At 35.6% G+C, this 19,822-nt stretch overlaps 1 protein-coding gene across 1 annotated transcript; it reads left to right on the forward strand.

Annotated features, from left to right (window-relative positions):
• The first annotated feature begins 241 nt into the window (after positions 1-241).
• Positions 242-19,415, forward strand: PRKAR1A (protein kinase cAMP-dependent type I regulatory subunit alpha). The gene is made up of 12 exons (XM_032209126.1): positions 242-377; positions 3,019-3,087; positions 3,503-3,688; positions 6,434-6,607; positions 7,342-7,433; positions 8,902-8,963; positions 9,870-9,916; positions 11,898-12,056; positions 13,409-13,469; positions 14,791-14,912; positions 15,303-15,384; positions 17,053-19,415. Exons 3-12 carry the CDS (start codon positions 3,512-3,514, stop codon positions 17,223-17,225), a joined length of 1,149 nt encoding a protein of 382 aa, XP_032065017.1. The 5' UTR covers positions 242-377; positions 3,019-3,087; positions 3,503-3,511; the 3' UTR covers positions 17,226-19,415.
• The last annotated feature ends 407 nt before the right edge of the window (positions 19,416-19,822 follow it).

Below are 19,822 nucleotides of genomic sequence, written 5' to 3' on the forward strand. Positions count from 1 at the left end.
CGCTCGGGGAACGGGGAGGACGACGGTGCCGTTTCAACCCGCAGTCTGACGTTAGCGGGAATTAAAGGAAAAGCCAGCTATTGCGCGTAACGGCGCTCCCCCCCCCCGCCCTCTCCTCTTCTCTCTGGCTTCTGCTACTGTTTAGCGGGGGAAGGAGACCCGGCGCGTCCCCTTTAAGGTTGCCACGGGGACGGTTCGGCAAGTGAGAACGAGGCTCATTGACGTCACGCCGAGCGGTGATTGGCGGAGAGAGCTGGGTTTCCGGTGGGAGCGATCGCCGAGAAAGAGAAGGAGGCCGCAAATCGGGACAGCAGGAGGAGGAGGGGGGTCGACCATCGCGGAGAGGCCCAAGCAGGGAGTCGCCGCTCGGACCCGGGGTAAGTCAGGGCCGGGCCTCGAGTCTCCCCCGAGGGGGGTGAGGGGGTCTTCGGCCGCAGCCGCGCAGGGGTGCAGCGAGGCCCGGTGTGAGAGGCACGCTCGTCTGAGGCGGCTTTTGAGGCGGGAGACGCCAGGCCTCCCTTGACTCCAATCTCGCCTCCGTGGGAACCGTCGAGCGGCCAGGCGGAGGAAGACCGTTGAGGGGGACGAGGTTAGGGGCTCGGGCGGGGGGGGAGGCATGGCGCCGGCGGGTGCCGCACCGGGCCTGCCTTTTTGGAAGGGGAGGGGACCGGTTGAAAACAAGCGGCGCCTCTGCACGAGAGGAGAGCGCCGCGGGAAACGGAGGGAGCATCGGCGCGGCTCCCGGGAGAGGTGTCGCCGCGTAGACAGAAAGCCAAAAGGAATTGGGGACGAAGTCCTGCTTTGAAGTAGCGTCTGGCTGGGGGTTGGTTTATTTGTTTATTTTTACAGGTAACCCTTGAGGCAAAACCTTGAGGAACACTTTTAACTGATAGACTATTTGAGGGGAACATCTATTATTATTATATACTTTATTCATTAAACATGAAACTCAGTCAACTGAACATTAAAAAATGCATCACAGATACCATTGAATGGTGCTAATGGTTGATACAGGTTGCTGCCAGTGACCTAGGTATCAAGCAAGTACCTTCTTAAGATGTATGATGTTCCGCATATTTTTATTATTATCCTTTGATTAATCTTTGGTGAGATTCACAGCCTTTGTGGCTGGTTGGTAGCTCAACAGCTCGAGTCCTAACTAAGGACCTAGAAACTGTTAAGGTAACGTTGGAGGATATAAGCTGTTATTATGATTATGATTATGATCATCATTATTATTATTTAAGCCACTCAGCCCTTCCATTCGGGGACAAACTTTGCATTTACCTAAAAAGGCAGGATTGTATTGGGAATAGAATTTATTAATACAGGCCTTGTCTTTGTGTATTTTTTTAAAAGTAGTGTTGGTGGTCTGCTTAAGAGATGGACTGAACTAATGCTTGGATTGCTGTCTCCATTGTTTTGATTTGTTTTAGGACATCTCTAAGCCCATATTGTATGGAAAGCAACCCCTTAGCAATTGACTACATCATTTACCATTTGCTTTAATGTGGTTGCAGACCTGGTTAATGGTTGGTTGCTCATGTAGTCACCAGGAGTTTAGATTGATTTTACATGTTTTAATGGCACTGTTTGTTGGGTCTTGTCCAGAATGCTTCATGTTGGGCTATATTTGCACTTCTAAGTTCTTGTATAGAAAAATCAGTAGATCGATCACACTCAGAGACTCGCTGCAACTTGCCTAATATTATATAAGATACTTTCCGCTGGGTATTGGGAAAAGTTCTATATCATTTTCTTATACAGTAAAAATCATGACATCCTCCGGATGATTGTGTCAATGTTTTGTTTCCTGATAGAAATACCCTTTCTATCAGGAGACAAAACCCTTATAAGCTAAAGCTCATAAGGGTATCAGGTTGCTTGTTCTGATTTTAATGACTAGTCCTTGGTTAAAATGAGAGATACTGTTCTCATAGATAAAAACTGCTAAGTTTAAAATAGCCTATAATTTATGCTCTTGAATATCTTGGTTTTCCTGTCCTGGTAAATGAACAGTTACTTTTGAACAGAAATAATGCATTTTGTAACTCCCGGTTGCTTTTTTTTTCCTTAGGAGAATTATAGGGAATTACCTTGAAATATGTTAAGTGGTTCAGACTGTTGTTAGGTCCTGTAATATTCTATTCTTCAGGTATGCAGCATTATTTCAATAAGACGGAGGATTCTTTTTGTCATTTATTTATAATTTTTTCATATTTAAATTATATTTTTGTTCATATTTTTATCCCTAATGATTCGTGTAGGAAGCAAATATATTTTCTTTGTCTGAAAGCAGACTTTACTTGCAGTGAAATTTAGACAGGTTTTGCCTTAAATCCATTTTCTTCACGTTGCAAATACTGATGGCAACATAAAGGTGTTGAATTGAATTTTCAGCTGACACAGTATTTATGTGTAAAAATATATTGCAATTATTCTTAAGATAAATTCTATTTAAAATGGAATGGCTTCTATTTGGCATGCCTCATAAAATATTTGAGAAAAAAAGTTTCTGTCTGGTTTTCGCACTGTTGTCTGCTGCTGTTAAACACTGTTGTCTGCTGCTAGGCATCAACAGTGTGAATGTTTTTTCCACAGACTAATTTGCAAGCTGTTACAGAGCCACAGAGTAATTCTTGTACATTTAATTAAGCTGTGTGTTACTGACCTTTATTATGCAAGTTGTCAAAACAGAAGAACCAGCTGATACTATAGAACCTAAAGCAATATGATTGTAAATACCCTCTAATTATATGTGTGCTGGTCAATCAGAAAAAAGTTTGCTATAACATTTAAACTCTGCAAGAATTGACACAAATACAGAGTTTTGAAGGGGAGATTGATTATTCAGCATCATCGTTTTTTATTTAACCGGCAAATTATTCTCAGCAATGGAAATCCAAGGCATATGTTTATAACTCTAAGAATATAGCCATGTGTCTAAATATGTCACAAAGGAAAGCATGTATTAATAGGGTGTTCCAACTATTCACTTTCTTACTTCCGTTTTGAAAGGTGATACTGGGATTAACAGTCTCCTGCAAATTCTGTGCATACCTGTAGTTGCTGTTGACTTCGTCTCAAGTAAGTGGTATGAGCTGAAATATATTCTTTATTTCCATAATTATTTTTAGAAAATCCACTAATGAATATTTTAATTTAATTATGGCAGCTTTCTTTTCAATCCTTTTTTTTTCTTGGAAGCTACCATTAGTAAAATCATTTATTTTTACTTATCTTATTATGTTACCATCATGTATATTATTGGAAGCTGTTTAGCATCTGATATTCCTAGAATAACATGGGTTTTGGTTAAATTAAGCTTTAATTTTTTTTTTAAACACCCCCCCCCCATTATAACCAAGTACTATGTCTGCAAATACATTAATGTTCAACTGCTATGTTTGCTGAGAGACATACGTCTAATATACCTAGTATACACTACAAGTACATTGAAGTTGCAATGGAAGCTAGAGTTTCAAATGTTTTTTTCTTTCAGATACCAGCAATGGCAGCCTCTAGCAGTAGCAGCAGTGAAGAAGAACGTAGCCTCCGTGAATGTGAGCACTACGTCCAAAAACATAACATCCAGCAACTCCTGAAAGATTGCATTGTCCAGCTTTGTACAGTGCGACCTGAGAGACCTATGGGCTTCCTCCGGGAATACTTTGAAAGATTGGAAAAGGTAAAAACTAAACTTCATAAAAGAAAATGAGAAAAACATTCTTCTTTCAAAATAATAGTGAATCCTATGCTTGACCTGGAGCACATCAACTTTTCAAAAAAGTGCAATATTACTTAGTTCTCTGAAATGTGATTAAACTAGACTTTGAGGATAGTGCAGAGGCAGATCCCTTTGTGTAAGATTCTGGATTTTTAAAATATTCATAGCAACTTTCTTTGCTTCAAGAGATTTTTATTTAGAAACTTTGATTGCCCAATACCTGAGTATTCTGTGGTGCAGAACTTTTTAGAAACTAGGGTTACAATTGTTCTGTGCACCTGTACTATTTTTTGGGGTAAATGAGAAGTTATGTCTGATTCTTCTCAATGCTGTCCCATCAAAGGGGAATTTGCATGCTGCTCAGAGTCAGTCTTGATTGGAGTAAACTATAAGCCTTGAATACATACAAATAAATATACATGAGGTTGGTGCCATTTTATTTAATGGGAATGAAGATGATGCTTTCATTCATGTTGTTGTATCTTACACTGTCTTCATTGGGTTTGTTTGACATGGCTGAAGAAATCGAAATAGCTAGCTTCAGACTTCATAGTACGCCTTAAAACATGGATTACAAACTCAGCATATTGTGTGAAAGAATTGGTAAATGCGGTTAAGGCATAAACATTGTTTCCAAAAAACCAGGTTGTTTCACACAAAACAATAATCCACAGCAAATTACATTATGATTTAACATGAATGCAGCCAACATGTCTGAATTGTAGATGAACAACAAGAAAAAAATATGTTAATATGTTGCTAAGAAAAGACGCTTCAACTCCATAAGATTTGTCATAGAAATGTGGTATTGTTTACATATAATGTTATCCTTATAATCCTAGAATCTGATTTTGACATGCTTTATAAAATGTGATCTTCACTTTAACCAGAACTGGTTTGAACATATTGAGTGACTATTCATGGAACCTGCCAATCAGAATTAACTATTTGGGAACACATGCCATAAATAGAACTAATTAACAAAGTAGGCTGAGTTTACACAAGATGTTAAAGTACACAAAAAGTCCAGTGTTATAGCTAATCTACCTTAACATACATGCAAGTACAGTTACATTTGTATCCTGTTTGGCTAAACATTTTGCATAGATGCAACCATTTTATGCACATTCAAAGAGATCCAAATACATAAATTGTGTTTACTGCACAACATGGCTACAGTAATACTTTCTTCTTGTTCTTTGATTTCTGTGTCAGTAACAGCTTCTCCCATCTCTATGTCAACATTCTGTGGAAGGAGAGAAGGTCAGCAACATTCATGGCATGGCAGCTGATTATCTAAAGGCATATCACAAGACCAATATTTAGCGTTTTCTGCAGTCACTCTGAATTGTTAGATTAATACATTTAATTCTCTTGGGACATAATATTGGAAAACCTATGTTTTGTTTTGTGTAGAAGAGTCACAAATATATTGATAATTATGTACAAGTACTTTTAATTCACCCTTTAAGGATGGATACATAAACACTACTTTGATGGGTAAGACTCTTGTGATCCATGCAGCTTTGAATTTGGCTTGATCCAAATATTGAATTATGCTGTTCTCTAAAAGCAGTCAAGTGATTGTGTGAGCTTTCAAGTTCCTGGCTTAGATTCAGAAATGTCTTGTGCTAGCCGAAAGGACTATCTCACTGGACACTAGCATGAATCTTTGAATTCTTCTATTTACTTATCCCCTAGTGCCCATTTGTGCCAGATCATAGGACTCTTTGGTCCACAAAGAGTGGAATTGATTTCTAAAGGATGTTGTCATGGGAGGAAGAGGCAGCCAGTAAAATTCTTGTTTCTAGATCCAACAGAGGTTTCTGACATATGAAATTCCTCATTGTAATTTAATGTTTTGAAGTGCACTGTATGAAATAAATAGATTAATGTACTGATTTTTTAGTTGATTTTTTTTAGGAGGGGCCCTTTGAATAGGGGCTGATACTTAAGGCAAGTGTGTTTATTTTAAAACTATATCGGTTTTATGTTTAATAAAATATTAAAAATTATATTTTTTATTTTCATAACAAATTGGGTTTCAACAAGTATAAATAGTACAATGCAATAGTTTTATCAGCAATGTCCCAAATTTCCATGGTGATTTGCATAATAGATTGCATAATGATAGTCATTAATGACATAATTTGCATGTAAGACAATGATGTAAATTGTTGTAATAATATAGTATCTACTTTAATGGATTGCCATGAATAATGAATATTTCCACTATACTACACTACACAATATGCCAACATGTTCTTTCAAGAACTGAATTGCTAGTTGTATTGCTTGTCTAATATATTACTTATAGGATAGTAATTGCATTCCAAAAAGAGACATTCATTATTGAATCAGCAAATCTCATAAATGCATATGTTGTTTTACATATGTAAGTTGCTAATTATCTTTTTTCTGTTGTCATGTGTGATATATAACATTTTAATTCACAGAAGGTTACATTTTTATGATTTTAAAAGGATAGTAATTAAAATTGATTAATTGAAAAAATTATTTTTATTTTAAAAGTTACAAAACCATTGCGTAGAATCTAAGAGTGAATTTTGGTTTCTTGTAAGTATGTGATCTAGTTTCAACCATATAGTTTGTATATGCGTCACTGTGTATAAGTTTAGAAAACCAATTAAAAAAGAAGAAATAAACTGCAATGTTTATATGGCTTAAATTTCTGTTTCCTTCTAGGAAGAAACAAAGCAGTTTATCAGTCAGCAGAAAGCCAGCTCTCGTGCAGATTCCCGTGAAGATGAAATTTCTCCACCACCACCAATGAACCCAGTGGTTAAAGGTCGCAGAAGGCGTGGTGCCATTAGTGCAGAGGTTTACACTGAAGAGGATGCTGCCTCTTATGTTAGAAAGGTGTTGCTTCAAATTGTTACTTCATATAAGCCTTACTTCACGACTTGTATATTATTTTTTTCCATGCTTGGACTACTGGATCCTGTTTAGAGGAAACAAACTATCTTTAATTCTATTGTATGATTTCATCTCACATTTTTCTGATGTTAAATCTCCTGTGATACCATCTGTATGATCTATTTGGCTTTTGTATAGTTTATTCAAAGTCTAGCTTCAAGAACCTGAATTATGAGAAAATCATTAAAATGTTGACTGATTTCTTGGCGCCATTATGCCAGCAAGAGGGATGAGTAAGACATAAATTTTGTTGCTTTATTCATTTTGTCTTGCCAGCAAAATCAGCATGTTTTAAATTATCTGGATGTTCAGGAGATAGATTCTAATACACTATAGTTAATACAGCGAATGGCAAACATTTTTCCCCTGTATTTTTGGATTTCTGCTATTTTTTTCTGTAAAAATGAATAGATCTGCTATTCTTTGGGAAGAATAACACTCATTTAATTTTTTTTCCTGAATTTGTATTCAGAAGATGGGTAAAACAATATATTTGATCATTGGTATTTTTTTCTTTCAAATTAATAAATACATCATGCTAGATTAAACTTACCTCTTCAGAAAAATGGTATATCACAACCAATTGTGTCAAATAAAAAAGGTGGAATTCAGGAATGAATGATAAACCACTTAAAATGCCTTCAGCTAAAACTTTGTGGGTATCTTCCATATTGCAGGTTATTCCAAAGGATTATAAAACTATGGCTGCCTTGGCAAAAGCCATAGAGAAGAATGTGCTCTTTGCTCATCTTGATGACAATGAAAGAAGGTAGGGCCTCTTCATTTAAATCAAACTAGAGATTATTTTCCATTGGATTTGGGGGCTTTTTATTTAACTTTGAACTAAGGTGTTTCCCAGCTGATTTCATTCAGTTTTTTGAGGAAAAAAAATCTTATGTGAATCTTATATGAAACTCAGATCAAACCAGTGTATAGCTTTTAGAATTAATTATTTAAAATATTTAAAGGTGGTAATTAAAGTTTCTAACTGTATATTCCTCACTGGTTTTTGTCTGAAAGGTAGATTTTTAAAGGTAAAGGATAGGATCTCAATTGCAATTTTTAACATATGCCTGAAATTGAACTTGGACTTCACTCATTCTATATTGACAGATGTACATAGAATGGAAAGCGTAATTGCTCTGTATGCAAAGCAAACACTGTGTTGCATCAGAACTACTGTTTTGTTTTGAATACAGCAGGCTTCGTAGCTGCTGCATACAAAAGAGAATGACAGCTTGCTTGCTCAAAGTTTTGTCAGTCAAAAATAATTTAAAAAATGTAGATCTGGCAAATTGCAATCTTCAAGCTGCAGTAACTGGTTCTAAGTTATTTGAATTTAATTTTAATAGAATTAATTATTCTCTCAAAAGAGCAGATTATCTACTTGATTCTCAATTATAGCCTTCAAAGTATGTAGATACACTGCCTTAACTACAGTGTCTTTTTTAAAAATATATATGGGAAAATCTCATAAGAATTTGCTTTTGCTTCCTCAGGAGGTTGTGTCTATGGAATATTCCTCCTAGACTGGGTATTCCATTGGGAATTATAGTAACCTCATGTCACTCCCAGTATTTGCAGTCTGCTTTTTTTTTTTTTACTTCCTAGGCAAGACTAGGAACATAACTAAAGGTGAATTGTAAGATTGGAGCAGAAGAATCTATCATCATCTTTTGTTTGGCACAATTAGTACTCTCAAATTAGTTTTCAACTCAGCTGAACTTTATTTTATGAATTTTAGTTTTGGATTATAATAATTTATACCTTCTTCCTTGTACACATGCAGGGAATAATAATAATTATATATGTGTTATAAAACATGTAGAAGTGCTCTTTAATGAAGAAGCTAAACTAGCTGTTACCCATACAAAGCTGCATCAATTTTTTTAATACTATGAGTCTTGCTCTAACTCATCCAGCAAGGGTGGGTTTTTGTTTTTTTTTTTTTGCAAAGCCAGTTTTTATTTGTATTTAAAAATGTGTTCATTATAATTGTCTTAGAATTGAAAAATGGGAAACAAAGTGGGCTGTTCACATTGTTACAGATTCCATTTTGAAAATGGAATGAGGTAGGAAATAACACCTCATTTCAGCAAGTGAATGCCAATTGTAAAAAAAAGATCAAATATAGAATACTTATAAAAACCATTCTTTCTGATGACTTAGTCTTAATATTAGCATAAATGTGTTCCATTTTTTCCTTTTATGCTGAGTAAATCTATACTTACTTTCAGTGATATATTTGATGCGATGTTTCCAGTCACTTATATTGCTGGTGAGACTGTGATACAGCAAGGTATGTGATTTATTTTTTTGATTGGAATTTATTTAACTTCTAAGGTATTAGCTTACATAACTGTTTTCTTTTTATGGTATAGGACGTGATATAGGAAAATGTTCCAAATATATTACAGGTAGTTCTCGACTTACAACAGTTGGTTTAGTGATCATTCGGAGTTACAACGGCACTGAAAAAAAGTGACTTAGGATTCCTTTTCACTTGTACGACCATTGCAACGTCTCCATGGTTACATAATCAAACTTCAGATACTTGACAACTGACTCATATTTATGATGGTAGCAGTGTCCCAGTATCATGATCATTTCTTGCAACTTTTTGATGAGCAAACTCGGTGGAGAAGTCAGATTCACTTAACAACTGAAGTGATTCACTTATCAAAAATGGGGCAAAACTAACTTAACTTTTTCACTTAGCAACAGGAAATTTTGGCCTCAATTACTGTTGTAAATTGAGGACTACCTGTATTCACTATGCAATATATAGAGTTTCTTCGATGTAAGTTATTCATTATTTATTTTGCCTTGGTAATGCTTTGGTAAACTTAGTAAATGGATTAGGGTTAAGGATACAAACCATAACAGCCAGCATTGGTTTTTGTAGAAGCTTTTACATTCACTTGAGGTAAGCTGGTTGAGCCTTAATTATCTAATCATAGCTGAATAGCTCCATTTTTTTATTAATAATTGGACATGGAATACAAAGTCTAACTTGAATGAATTTGTACCAAGAACTGAGGGAAATATTGGATATAATTAAAATTATGCCAAATATAAAATTGTAATTATATGTATTACGTTATATTCGATCTAAAATGTTCTTTTGATGCTAAAATTAAAAGCACTTCTCTAATGCTTTTTAAAAGATTAGAAAAGTTATTTCACATACTGTCCTTTCCTTAAGGTGATGAAGGGGATAACTTCTATGTTGTTGATCAAGGAGAAATGGATGTAAGTTCCCCCCCTTTAAATATATCGATTTATTGTCGTTGCATGGTTTTAATACATGTAATATTAAAGTTGGTCATGATTATTAAATACAGTACAAATAACCAGTTGGGATTTGAGTTTGTGGTCTGCCTTTTTTCTAAACTTGCTTTAGCCATGCATTTTCTGATATTTTCTAATATAGCACAGGGTATTGTTGAGACTAAATTAAGATATTGGTTGGTGCTTTCATGGTGTTAAGTGGTTTATTTTAATCATAGCTTATAAAATCATTATGTAGTGATAAACTGATAATGAAGTTTTCATTATTGATTCCAAATAATTGTAGCATATTTTCCCGGTACTTTAAGTAATCAGGAATGAAAAGTTATGAACAAAAACTACCAAAGTCATAGGGAAATGGGTGGCATACAAACTTAATAAATTTAGTTTCCACATAAAGAGCTTGGCCTGGGTTTTCCCGTCCTATAAGAGTTATAAGGGGACTTGATCTAAGAGACTGGCCTCTTCAGTAGTAATTTCAACTGTATCGCACAATGCTCCCTCCTAGAAGCATGATTCACTCCCATCCTTATGCTTAAGAACTTTCTCAAAATGATTTTATTTCAGCAGAACTTGGGCCCTACATTGGCACGTATCTGTTTTTATAGTTTTATGTTATCCCTATATATCTCTATTGAATGGGTTGTTTTAAGATATGGAATTGTTCACTGTTTGGATTGGTCACATACACTTGACTTACAACTATTCATTTAGTAATTGTTTGAAGTTACAACGGCACTGGAAAAGTGACTTATGACCAGTTTTCAAACTTATGACCATTACAGCATCCCCATGGTAACATGATCAAAATTTCAGCTCTTGGCCAGTGGCATGTATTTATGAAGTTGTCCTGTCCAGGGGTCATGTTATCATCTTCCCAGCCAGCTTCTGACTACTAGTGGGGGAGCCAGATTTGCTTAATTATGGTATGATTCACTTAATAACTTCAGTGATCAGTTTAACAACTGTGGCAAAAAAGATCGTAAAATGGGGCAAGTCACTTAACACTGCCTTGCTTAGGAACAGAAATTTTGAGCTCAGTTGTGTTTATAAGTCAAGAACACGGGTGTCAAACTTGCTGTGTCATGTTGCCGTCACATGACGTTTCATGATGTTTTCCCATTCGCAGAGCTGGGGTGGGGCAGAGCATCTGTCCCGCAGGCCACCAGTTTGACATCCCTGGTCAAGAACTACGTGTATACAGCTAAAGCCATTCAGATTGGAGCAGTCTATAAGTGAAAAAATAAATAAATCCTAGTAATACCTTTGAAAAGGCAGCATAGAAAGAGTATTGATCTCTTGAACCTTGGTGTTGGAGAAGATCCTTTAGAGAATACCTTGGGCAGCCAAGAAAAAATAAATAAATGGATCATAGGATTAATTGTTCCAGTCAAAGCACAATGACCAGGCTCATATCACCACATTTTGGATACATTTTGTGCTAACCTAGCTCTCTGGAGAAGTTTTTAATGCTCTGAACTGAAGATAGAAAAAGAAGAATAGGGTGACTAGCAGCAAAGTGGATGGACTGAACTTCAGTGGGTTTATCATTGAAAGACCTGAGGACAGATCATCCTCTATGAAGTCACTAAAAGTCAATAATTAATTGATGGCACGTAATTAATAAAAAGTAACTTGCACCCTAGGTAGTACATTGGGGTAAACTGATAGAGTGAACCCTTTTGTCATGCATATAATACTTAAACATTTTTCTAAACAGGAGCAGCCTCTTGGCGTTTGCATATTATGAACACATGACATTAAGATGTCATTTGTTTGATTTCATTCTGTTCTCAAAAGGCCTCAATGGTATTAACAAAATGTAAAACAGGATGTAAAAAGATTTCCTTTAAAAAAAAAATTGTTAGAATTAACAAAGTATATATCAAAACCAAAACGTAAAATATATTTTGAAATAAATGTGTACATATTCCTCCTCTAGGTTTATGTGAACAGTGAATGGGCCACCAGTGTTGGAGAGGGGGGCAGCTTTGGAGAACTTGCACTGATCTATGGGACACCCCGAGCAGCAACTGTCAAAGCAAAAACCAATGTGAAACTGTGGGGTATAGATCGAGATAGCTATAGAAGAATTCTTATGGTAAGTATTTCAATGTCTTGAAAGAAACAATGCATTTATATCATACTTTATTTGGGGAAGCATATCAGTAAAATAGTAGAATTATAATGAACTGATAGGAAGAACAACTGAGTATTAATAATTTCATCTGAATGTAGCCTTTCACAAAATGTTGGATGCTTATATTAGTGATCAGATCAATACCCATATCTGTACTTACTTCATGATTAAAATATCACAAATTAGTTCTTTATACTAAGTGATACAGAAATGAGGCACTGTTCTTTAATTTCCACACTTGCGGTGGGACTTGTACAATTTTAATTTCTAAATCCCAGTCAAACATACTGTATTTATTGCTTTTATCAATGAAGATGATTTACTTGACAGCTCAGTTTCTGAAATTCACACTTGCTGCATTGTAAATGTTAAAAGTGAATTACAGACATAGCAGTTTTCTTAGAAGTCTTGAGCCATATTATTAACTATGATATTGAATGAGTACCGTTTTGTAGAGTTCTCAGTAATGGTCTAACCTGACCTCATAAACCTCATTTAAGATGGGCAAGTTGAGCTTTTCAATTTTTAATATGCCATTTAATCTATTTGCACTTCAAAATCTTATTTTAAATGAATACCTTTTATATGGTGGGAAGGCAATGAAACTCCAGCATTCTAATAAAATTCATTTTTTCAACTGTTAACTAAATTGATGTTGCTAAATAGATACTGGTTGAATGAAGCAAATTCTTTTAACAGCCAGAAATACATAAGAGACTCTTGCTTATAATTAATTTGTTTTGTCTCATGATGGCTAGAATGCAAGGAAAAAAGCAATTAGTGAAAATAACATCTCTACACTATGTAGAGAGCCATGCCCATAACAGCACACTATTAAATGCTGTGAACAGAATATAATTCATGTGAATATTGGATCAGATATTTTTGTCCCAAGAGGGCTTTTGTTTTTGTATTATACATTAAAAACCCTGTTAAAGGCAAAAAACCTTTTCTCATCAAATTTAGCAGAACTTACATCTAAATGGATGCACATGAAACTAGTTTTAAAAAAATAAATGGACCTAATATGCCAAATAGATACTTAGTGTAAGAATCTACATGGCATATTATGTTCATTTATTTTTGTAAAAAATATAAGTCATCTTTTTGCTCTCCTTGGTCTCTAAATAATTCTAAACTATTCTAAACTATTATTTACTATACAAGCATCCAATCAGGAACTAACAAACCAAGAACTCAGAACTATTTGTGACCTTAATATTCTCCTGACAGGAGAGTATTCTGGCTTCCTAAAACAGAGCAACATAGAAATAATACGGATTTTCAGGTGTATTTTCTTCCCCAACTTCCAGGGTAGCACACTGAGGAAGAGAAAGATGTATGAAGAGTTTCTTAGTAAAGTGTCAATACTTGGTAAGTGTGACAAATTTCTTGGTGTTACTACTACATGGGCACATAGAAAATATTACATGCATTCTGTTATTCCATATTTTGTTGCTGCTGTTCTCCTTTTTATTTATTATTTTGCATTGCATTGTATTGTATTGTATTGCTGTTCTCTTTATCATCCTGCTTATACTTTGTCAAGAATCTGAATGACATAAATTCTGGGGTTTTGTTCTTTCTTTTATCAAAGTTCGTTTTGTGACTAACTTGTATTGCTGAAAAGTGCAGAAAAACTGTATGTGCTTCAGCATATAGCTTCCTCTTAAATATTTTCTTCCATAATTTTGTTAGATATCCTTTAGTCTTTTATTTTTTATTCAAGTCTTTTCCTACATCTTTATGCTTCCTATATATCTGTGTGTGTTTGCACACACACTCATGCCCATATCATTTACTTGTTTATGTACTCTTGTAGCCTGTCTCCAAAACAGGATTTAGAGTCCAGCCACTGCTTCAGAACATCTTTCTGTGCTACATACTGTCACATTTTTTTGCAACCTTGCTGTAAAGGAAAGCAACTGTACATGAGAAACTTACTGCTTGTAAGGATCTGCTACATTATCAGTTGTATGTTGAGCTATTCACAGTATTGTCAATTGTAAGCATTTAGCTATTTCTAAAGAGAATTAATTTTTGATCACTTTACTGTTTTTAAAATACCTTATTTGTGTTGATGAACTGTTATAAGAGATAATGTTTTGAATAACCCACCACCCTAAGAATTAATTTGCCTTTGATTCAGGGAACATTTTTGTTTCTTAGGACATAGATACAGAGTGGGTTTGTTTTGGAGCGTTTTCTATGGAGTATTACCAGCTCTGTGAGTGAAAGAGAGAATCTCCTTATTGAACCTGGAACATTGCTGCCAGTATGCAAGGATGTCCATTAGAATTGCCAGTGTTTACACTGAAAGTTCCTCATTAACTTCCAGCAACCCCAATATCGTGATCAGTATTGAGTGATATTGGAATTTGTATTTTAGTAACTTAAGAGGGCACAGTTATCTTAGTCCTGATCTACTAATTAAAACATAATCAACTAACCTGCTATAAAGGACCTTGAAAACCCTTTCGGCATTGTTGAGATGTTATTATTTGAACTGCCAAATTTGTGATGTGAATGAATGTTAAATTGTTCGTAGTAAAGTGCGAGATTGTGATTAAAAAGCCTGCATAATGGATGCTGAGGTAGATAGCAGAAAACTCTCATTTTAAGTAAACAAATACCTTAATTATAAATCTTTGTAACCCAGCAAAATTTGCTATTAAATAGTTACCTTTTAATTTAGAATCCCTTGACAAATGGGAACGTCTTACAGTGGCTGATGCATTAGAGCCAGTACAGTTTGAGGATGGACAAAAAATTGTGGTGCAGGGAGAACCTGGAGATGAATTTTTCATTATATTAGAGGTGAGTAATAATAGTCTGTATTGTTTGTTACAATTTTAGGTCCATTTCTCTTGATTTAACTCTGATTTTTTTTCAATATTAGAGTCTAATCAATACTTCACTGAGTTTAAAATGGCTCTCAGTAAATTTAATTATTTGACCATCATTGGAGAATATTGTTTAAAAAAAAACCATACAGCAGAAAGAATATCCAGTTTGGTTATAAAACAAACTTGTGGGTAATATATGGCACCAAGGATGGATACACAGCCCCTCTCAGGTCTCAAGGGTTATGGGAACACATTAATTTGAGTTATTAAATGGAGATGCCTCTGCTTTCTGAATCTATGATGAAACTGTTGTTTTGGCACATTGAAAAAAACTGTCACTAACCCTCTGATTCCTTTACAGGGTACAGCTGCTGTGTTGCAGCGCAGGTCAGAGCATGAAGAATTTGTTGAAGTAGGCAGACTTGCACCCTCTGATTATTTTGGTGAGTTTTCCTTTGTCTCCCATCCCTTCCACCTCCCATAAGCACATCAGTGTCATCTCACCATGTCTCTGTAATAGTGCTTAAGTTAGGGAAATGCATTGCACCAGCAGGAAATATTGACATCAAACGGATACTAATCCGCATAGTAAAAGTTACTTGAAAAAGATGCCATATTCTTGAGAGCTAAATAGATTTTAGGAAAGGTGATATACTTTCTTCTTGGCTGGTGATGACAGAATAGCTTTATGTCCTTACCAATCTTTTTAAATTCTGGCTTGGAATGTCATAAGAGCTTTGGAGTGATACATCAGACATTGATTGAAATAAAAGTCCCCTATCTAGATAATTTATTATCTGTCATCATGATCTTTGGAATAGGGTGTGGAGTTAAAACTATGTCATATTATGTGAAGAAAGAATATTGTAGTTATCCCTTTAAATATATTTCCACAGTATTATGGAACATTTCCATAAATGTGAGAAAATGGTTTTCTCTGTTCTCTGAGGGGATTAGAATGAGGCAATTAACTTCTTCACACTGTTTTGTGCTAACTCCTCAAAGCCCAATTATATTAATAGCAAGCCACTTGGTATGCAAAGTCTCCTGCCCTATGTTAACTGTAGTTAGCATAACTTTATTTTTTCCTAACTGAAATTAATATGAGAAGATTGACTTTTCCATCAATCCTATATAGAATTGTATCGTTTTCTAAAATACATATTCTAATACATGCGGCACTAACAATGAGTAACAGGTACAAAACCTGCAACCACAAGTGATGTTAAGTCAATTGTGGATCATTAGAAATAAATCTAAAAGTAGATTTAATATCTATTGGGAATTCTGAAAATATTTTTTTATTTTAAAACACCATTTCCCAACACTGTAAAAGAACATTTTTAACCATTTGAACTTGAAAAAGTCTCTACATTCACTAATATTTGGAAACAAGTGAATCCTTCCTCAAATTTTGAGTCTGTGAAGCAAAATTGCATTGAATAATAATTGGTGATTCTCCTAAGGGAAATAAATGGAGTGAAAAGGATTCTCTTCATTATTAACAAATTTTACTTACAATGTAGATCTTCAAAAATCAGGTTTGAAAATTTCATATATCCTTAGCACCTTAGGGTGCCCACCTCTAGGTTAGCATACAAGCCAACAATGCATGATGTACCCTAGTTCCCTGAAAATAAGACCTCCCTGGATAATAAGCCCAATTGGGCTTTTGAGCGCATGCACTAACATAAGCCCTCCCCCAAAATATTGCAACACAGCAGCAGCCATGAGGTGATCATACTCGCCACCTCCTACACCTCAAAAATAATAAGACCTTCCCAAAAATAAGGTCAAGTGCTTATTTCAGGGGATCAAAAGAAAATAAGATGCTGTCTTATTTTTGTGGAAACACAGTATTATGTTGATGAAATTTCACAACGATCATTTGCAAATATTTCCTGTTAAGGAGATAAGTGAAGAAAGGGTGGGCTATCCATAATTGTCTAAGCCCCATTAACAGGAAACTAAAGAGAGTAAAAGTAGCTGCAGCAGTTCAGGAATTATTATAGTTTGATATAGTCTGATAATGAAAGAGAGCATTGTTCAGTACATACCAGTTTTCCATTAATTGGTCCATTTGTAATAAATTGTTTTTTTTTTCCTTATAGGCGAAATAGCTCTATTAATGAATCGTCCTCGTGCTGCCACTGTTGTTGCTCGTGGCCCCTTAAAATGTGTAAAGCTTGATCGGCCCAGATTTGAGCGTGTTTTGGGTCCATGCTCCGATATTCTGAAACGGAACATCCAGCAGTACAACAGCTTTGTCTCTCTCTCTGTCTGAAGTCTCCCTCCTTCTCAAATACATGCTTCACAAATGCAGACTGTTTTCATTACTCTTGTGCAGAGCCACACGGCTACTGGCTATTGCAGCTTCCTGTCTGTCTGAGAGTGGGGTGGGGTGGGTGTGGGGATGGGAAGAAAGCAGTTGTTTTAAATTTTAGAGCATTATTTTGGTGCTCCCAGCCCCATTGAAAATAGGGAATTGTATGGAAACTTTTACTGTTACTGCTTCTCTCTGTGCAATGTACACTGTCCAGTATGGCCAGTGACTGCCATTCCTTTTGCTGGGAACAATTCCTGAGCACCGAGGTGATTGCAGTAGAGTTAAGGATGTAACAGTGGGAAATTCTAAACATGCATTCTCCACAGGGAGTCCCATGTTCCTTTTAGATTGTGATCACTTTCTACTGTACTTTTCTCAGACTGAGAAACTTCTCAGCTCAACCTCTTGGCAAAATGTTCTGGATATGGGTGATGTTTGGTTAAGTTCACTGAGATCAGCTTCTAGTAAAACCAGAGTTAGAAGTTTGATAGTTTTGTGCATCTGTATCCATTTCAAGATGGCTTGGTTATTGTTTGTCAGGTTTTTGTATACAAGCTTTTGTTTTGGCAACTATTGCCAAGTGTTGCTATCTTTGGCACAGCAAAAAGTTTTGCCTGTTCTCAGATGTGAATATTTATAATATATGCCTCTCCTGATTTTACTCAAAGGGCAACCGATGTGCTAAACCCCTGAATATAGGTGTAGGTATTTACACTAGTGTACTGCTCCTCAGCTAGTGTGAGTTGTAACACCCCATCCACACTATCTAGAACAGGAAGCTGAAGGGTGCATTCTTATGTATGCAGTCTTATGCCTGCCCTTTCCAAGCTTTGCCTTCCCTGTTAACTTTGGAACCAGATAGTTCAGTGATGCTATTTATGTAACTGGTGGTCAATGCAGGATGGAATATACAGTCTAATTTAGGAAGATGATAGGACTCTGGCTAAAATGAAAGACAGGAAGCAGAAGAATCAATGCCTATTTCCTGTCAAGCTCCTAAAATATTTAGCTGGAAGGAGACACATGCTCTAGTTTGTTTGGCCTCACATTCTCATTGATCTAGTGGAATAACTAGTTTTGGAAAGTTAATCCTGTTGTCAAGTCAGAAGTGTGTTTCAGTATTTACCAGGTTTGTGTTAACAATATTCTGTGTGGCACTCGGTGCTATCCACTAGCTTTATTGAATTTCACAGTTGGAGAATGTAAGCAAGTCAGTTTATTTGTAACCTAAATGATCTAAAACTACTGTAGAGCTTTATATGGGAGTGGCAGCAAGTGTTTTGCATTGTTTATGCAACTATTTCTTAACAAATCTTACTTGCCCCGGTTAGCAGCCCCTCCCCTCAGACAATTGGACCTAGTATACACCTTTCTGACTTGCTGGCTGTTGGAAGAACATTTGCTAATCATACTTCGCAGTTGGAGAAATAGGAACCTTAACATATTTTTTGAAAAAAATCTGTGGGCAGCCGTTTATACGTCCGCGTATCTGGATTTGGATTAAATGTAAAATATACATTGTTAGTTCCTTCTGCTAATCCTAACCACCTTGGTAAGGTAAGGATATCCACCTGCATTCTTCAGAGATCCATGTTACTTTTTCTCTAAATTCTATTCAGTTCAAATCTACAGGGATTATTTTTCCTTATACCTTTTGTTATTTTTGAAGCTTGATTTGATCCTTGTTGAAGCACCAAAAAGATTTTAAATGTTATGTAAGCGCTAAAAAATGCACATTTTTTTATATAAGGCTTTCTAATCAAGTTTCACTACTGCGTCTTTTTAGCTTGCTGTTTACTCCCTTTTGTAGTTTTACCAACAGGATTTTAAGATGAACCAGCTACGTCTGAGTTAAATATTAATCACAGTTAAAGCTTTACCTTTGTGTGCAATTTAAATATGTTTGAATCCACAGTTGGTATAGTTTGCCTTAGCTAACATTCAGGGCTTTAGAAGATAATCTGTTTTGCTAGGTCACCTTAGCAAATTTTAAAAAAATCTACTGCCCTAGAGTGCTATAGTAAACCAGAGGACCATTTTTGTATTGTTACCTGACTATAAGTCTGACATTGTATGTGCTAATATATTCCTTTTGTTATAGATTGTTCTAATGGCAGGTAAAGCAATAAAATGATTTAAATTCTTAAATGTAATCAAGTGTTTCATTTTTGTGGGCCCTTCCCCTGCTAATTCTTGGATTTGAACAGACTAGCTGGGGATGGTCTTACTTTTTTTTCTGATGCTGACCTACTTTTTACCTTACTAATGTAACATAGTTCCTTATGTATTGTTAAACATGAACTTGTCAGCTCTTCGAAGTAGATCAGGCCTCTCCTATTTGACCATTGACTTGGTAGCAGCTCTTCTCCTGTCTCTCTCAGCCATTCATTCCCTCTGCTTTCTATCATTAGGATCGCTATAGAGGAGCTTCACCTTGGAAAATAGTTACTTTTGAGTTAAATTATGGTTAGAGCTAATTTCTTTGATACAGAATTTTCATATAAATATATATAAATTGAGTAGGATTCATAAGAACAAAAAAAAAACTTGTTGCA

Source organism: Thamnophis elegans, chromosome 2 (assembly GCF_009769535.1).
Source record: "Thamnophis elegans isolate rThaEle1 chromosome 2, rThaEle1.pri, whole genome shotgun sequence".
NCBI classification, from domain to species: Eukaryota; Metazoa; Chordata; class Lepidosauria; order Squamata; family Colubridae; genus Thamnophis; species Thamnophis elegans.

What these genes read in the sequence shown, in the direction of transcription:
- PRKAR1A (XM_032209126.1), top strand. Translation starts at nt 3,512, where the DNA reads ATGGCAGCCTCTAGCAGTAGCAGCAGTGAAGAAGAACGTAGCCTCCGT. An exon ending in CTTGATGACAATGAAAGAAG is followed by an intron (nt 7,434 to 8,901) that starts GTAGGGCCTCTT and finishes ACTTACTTTCAG; the next exon opens with TGATATATTTGATGCGATGT. An exon ending in TGCACCCTCTGATTATTTTG is followed by an intron (nt 15,385 to 17,052) that starts GTGAGTTTTCCT and finishes TTTTCCTTATAG; the next exon opens with GCGAAATAGCTCTATTAATG.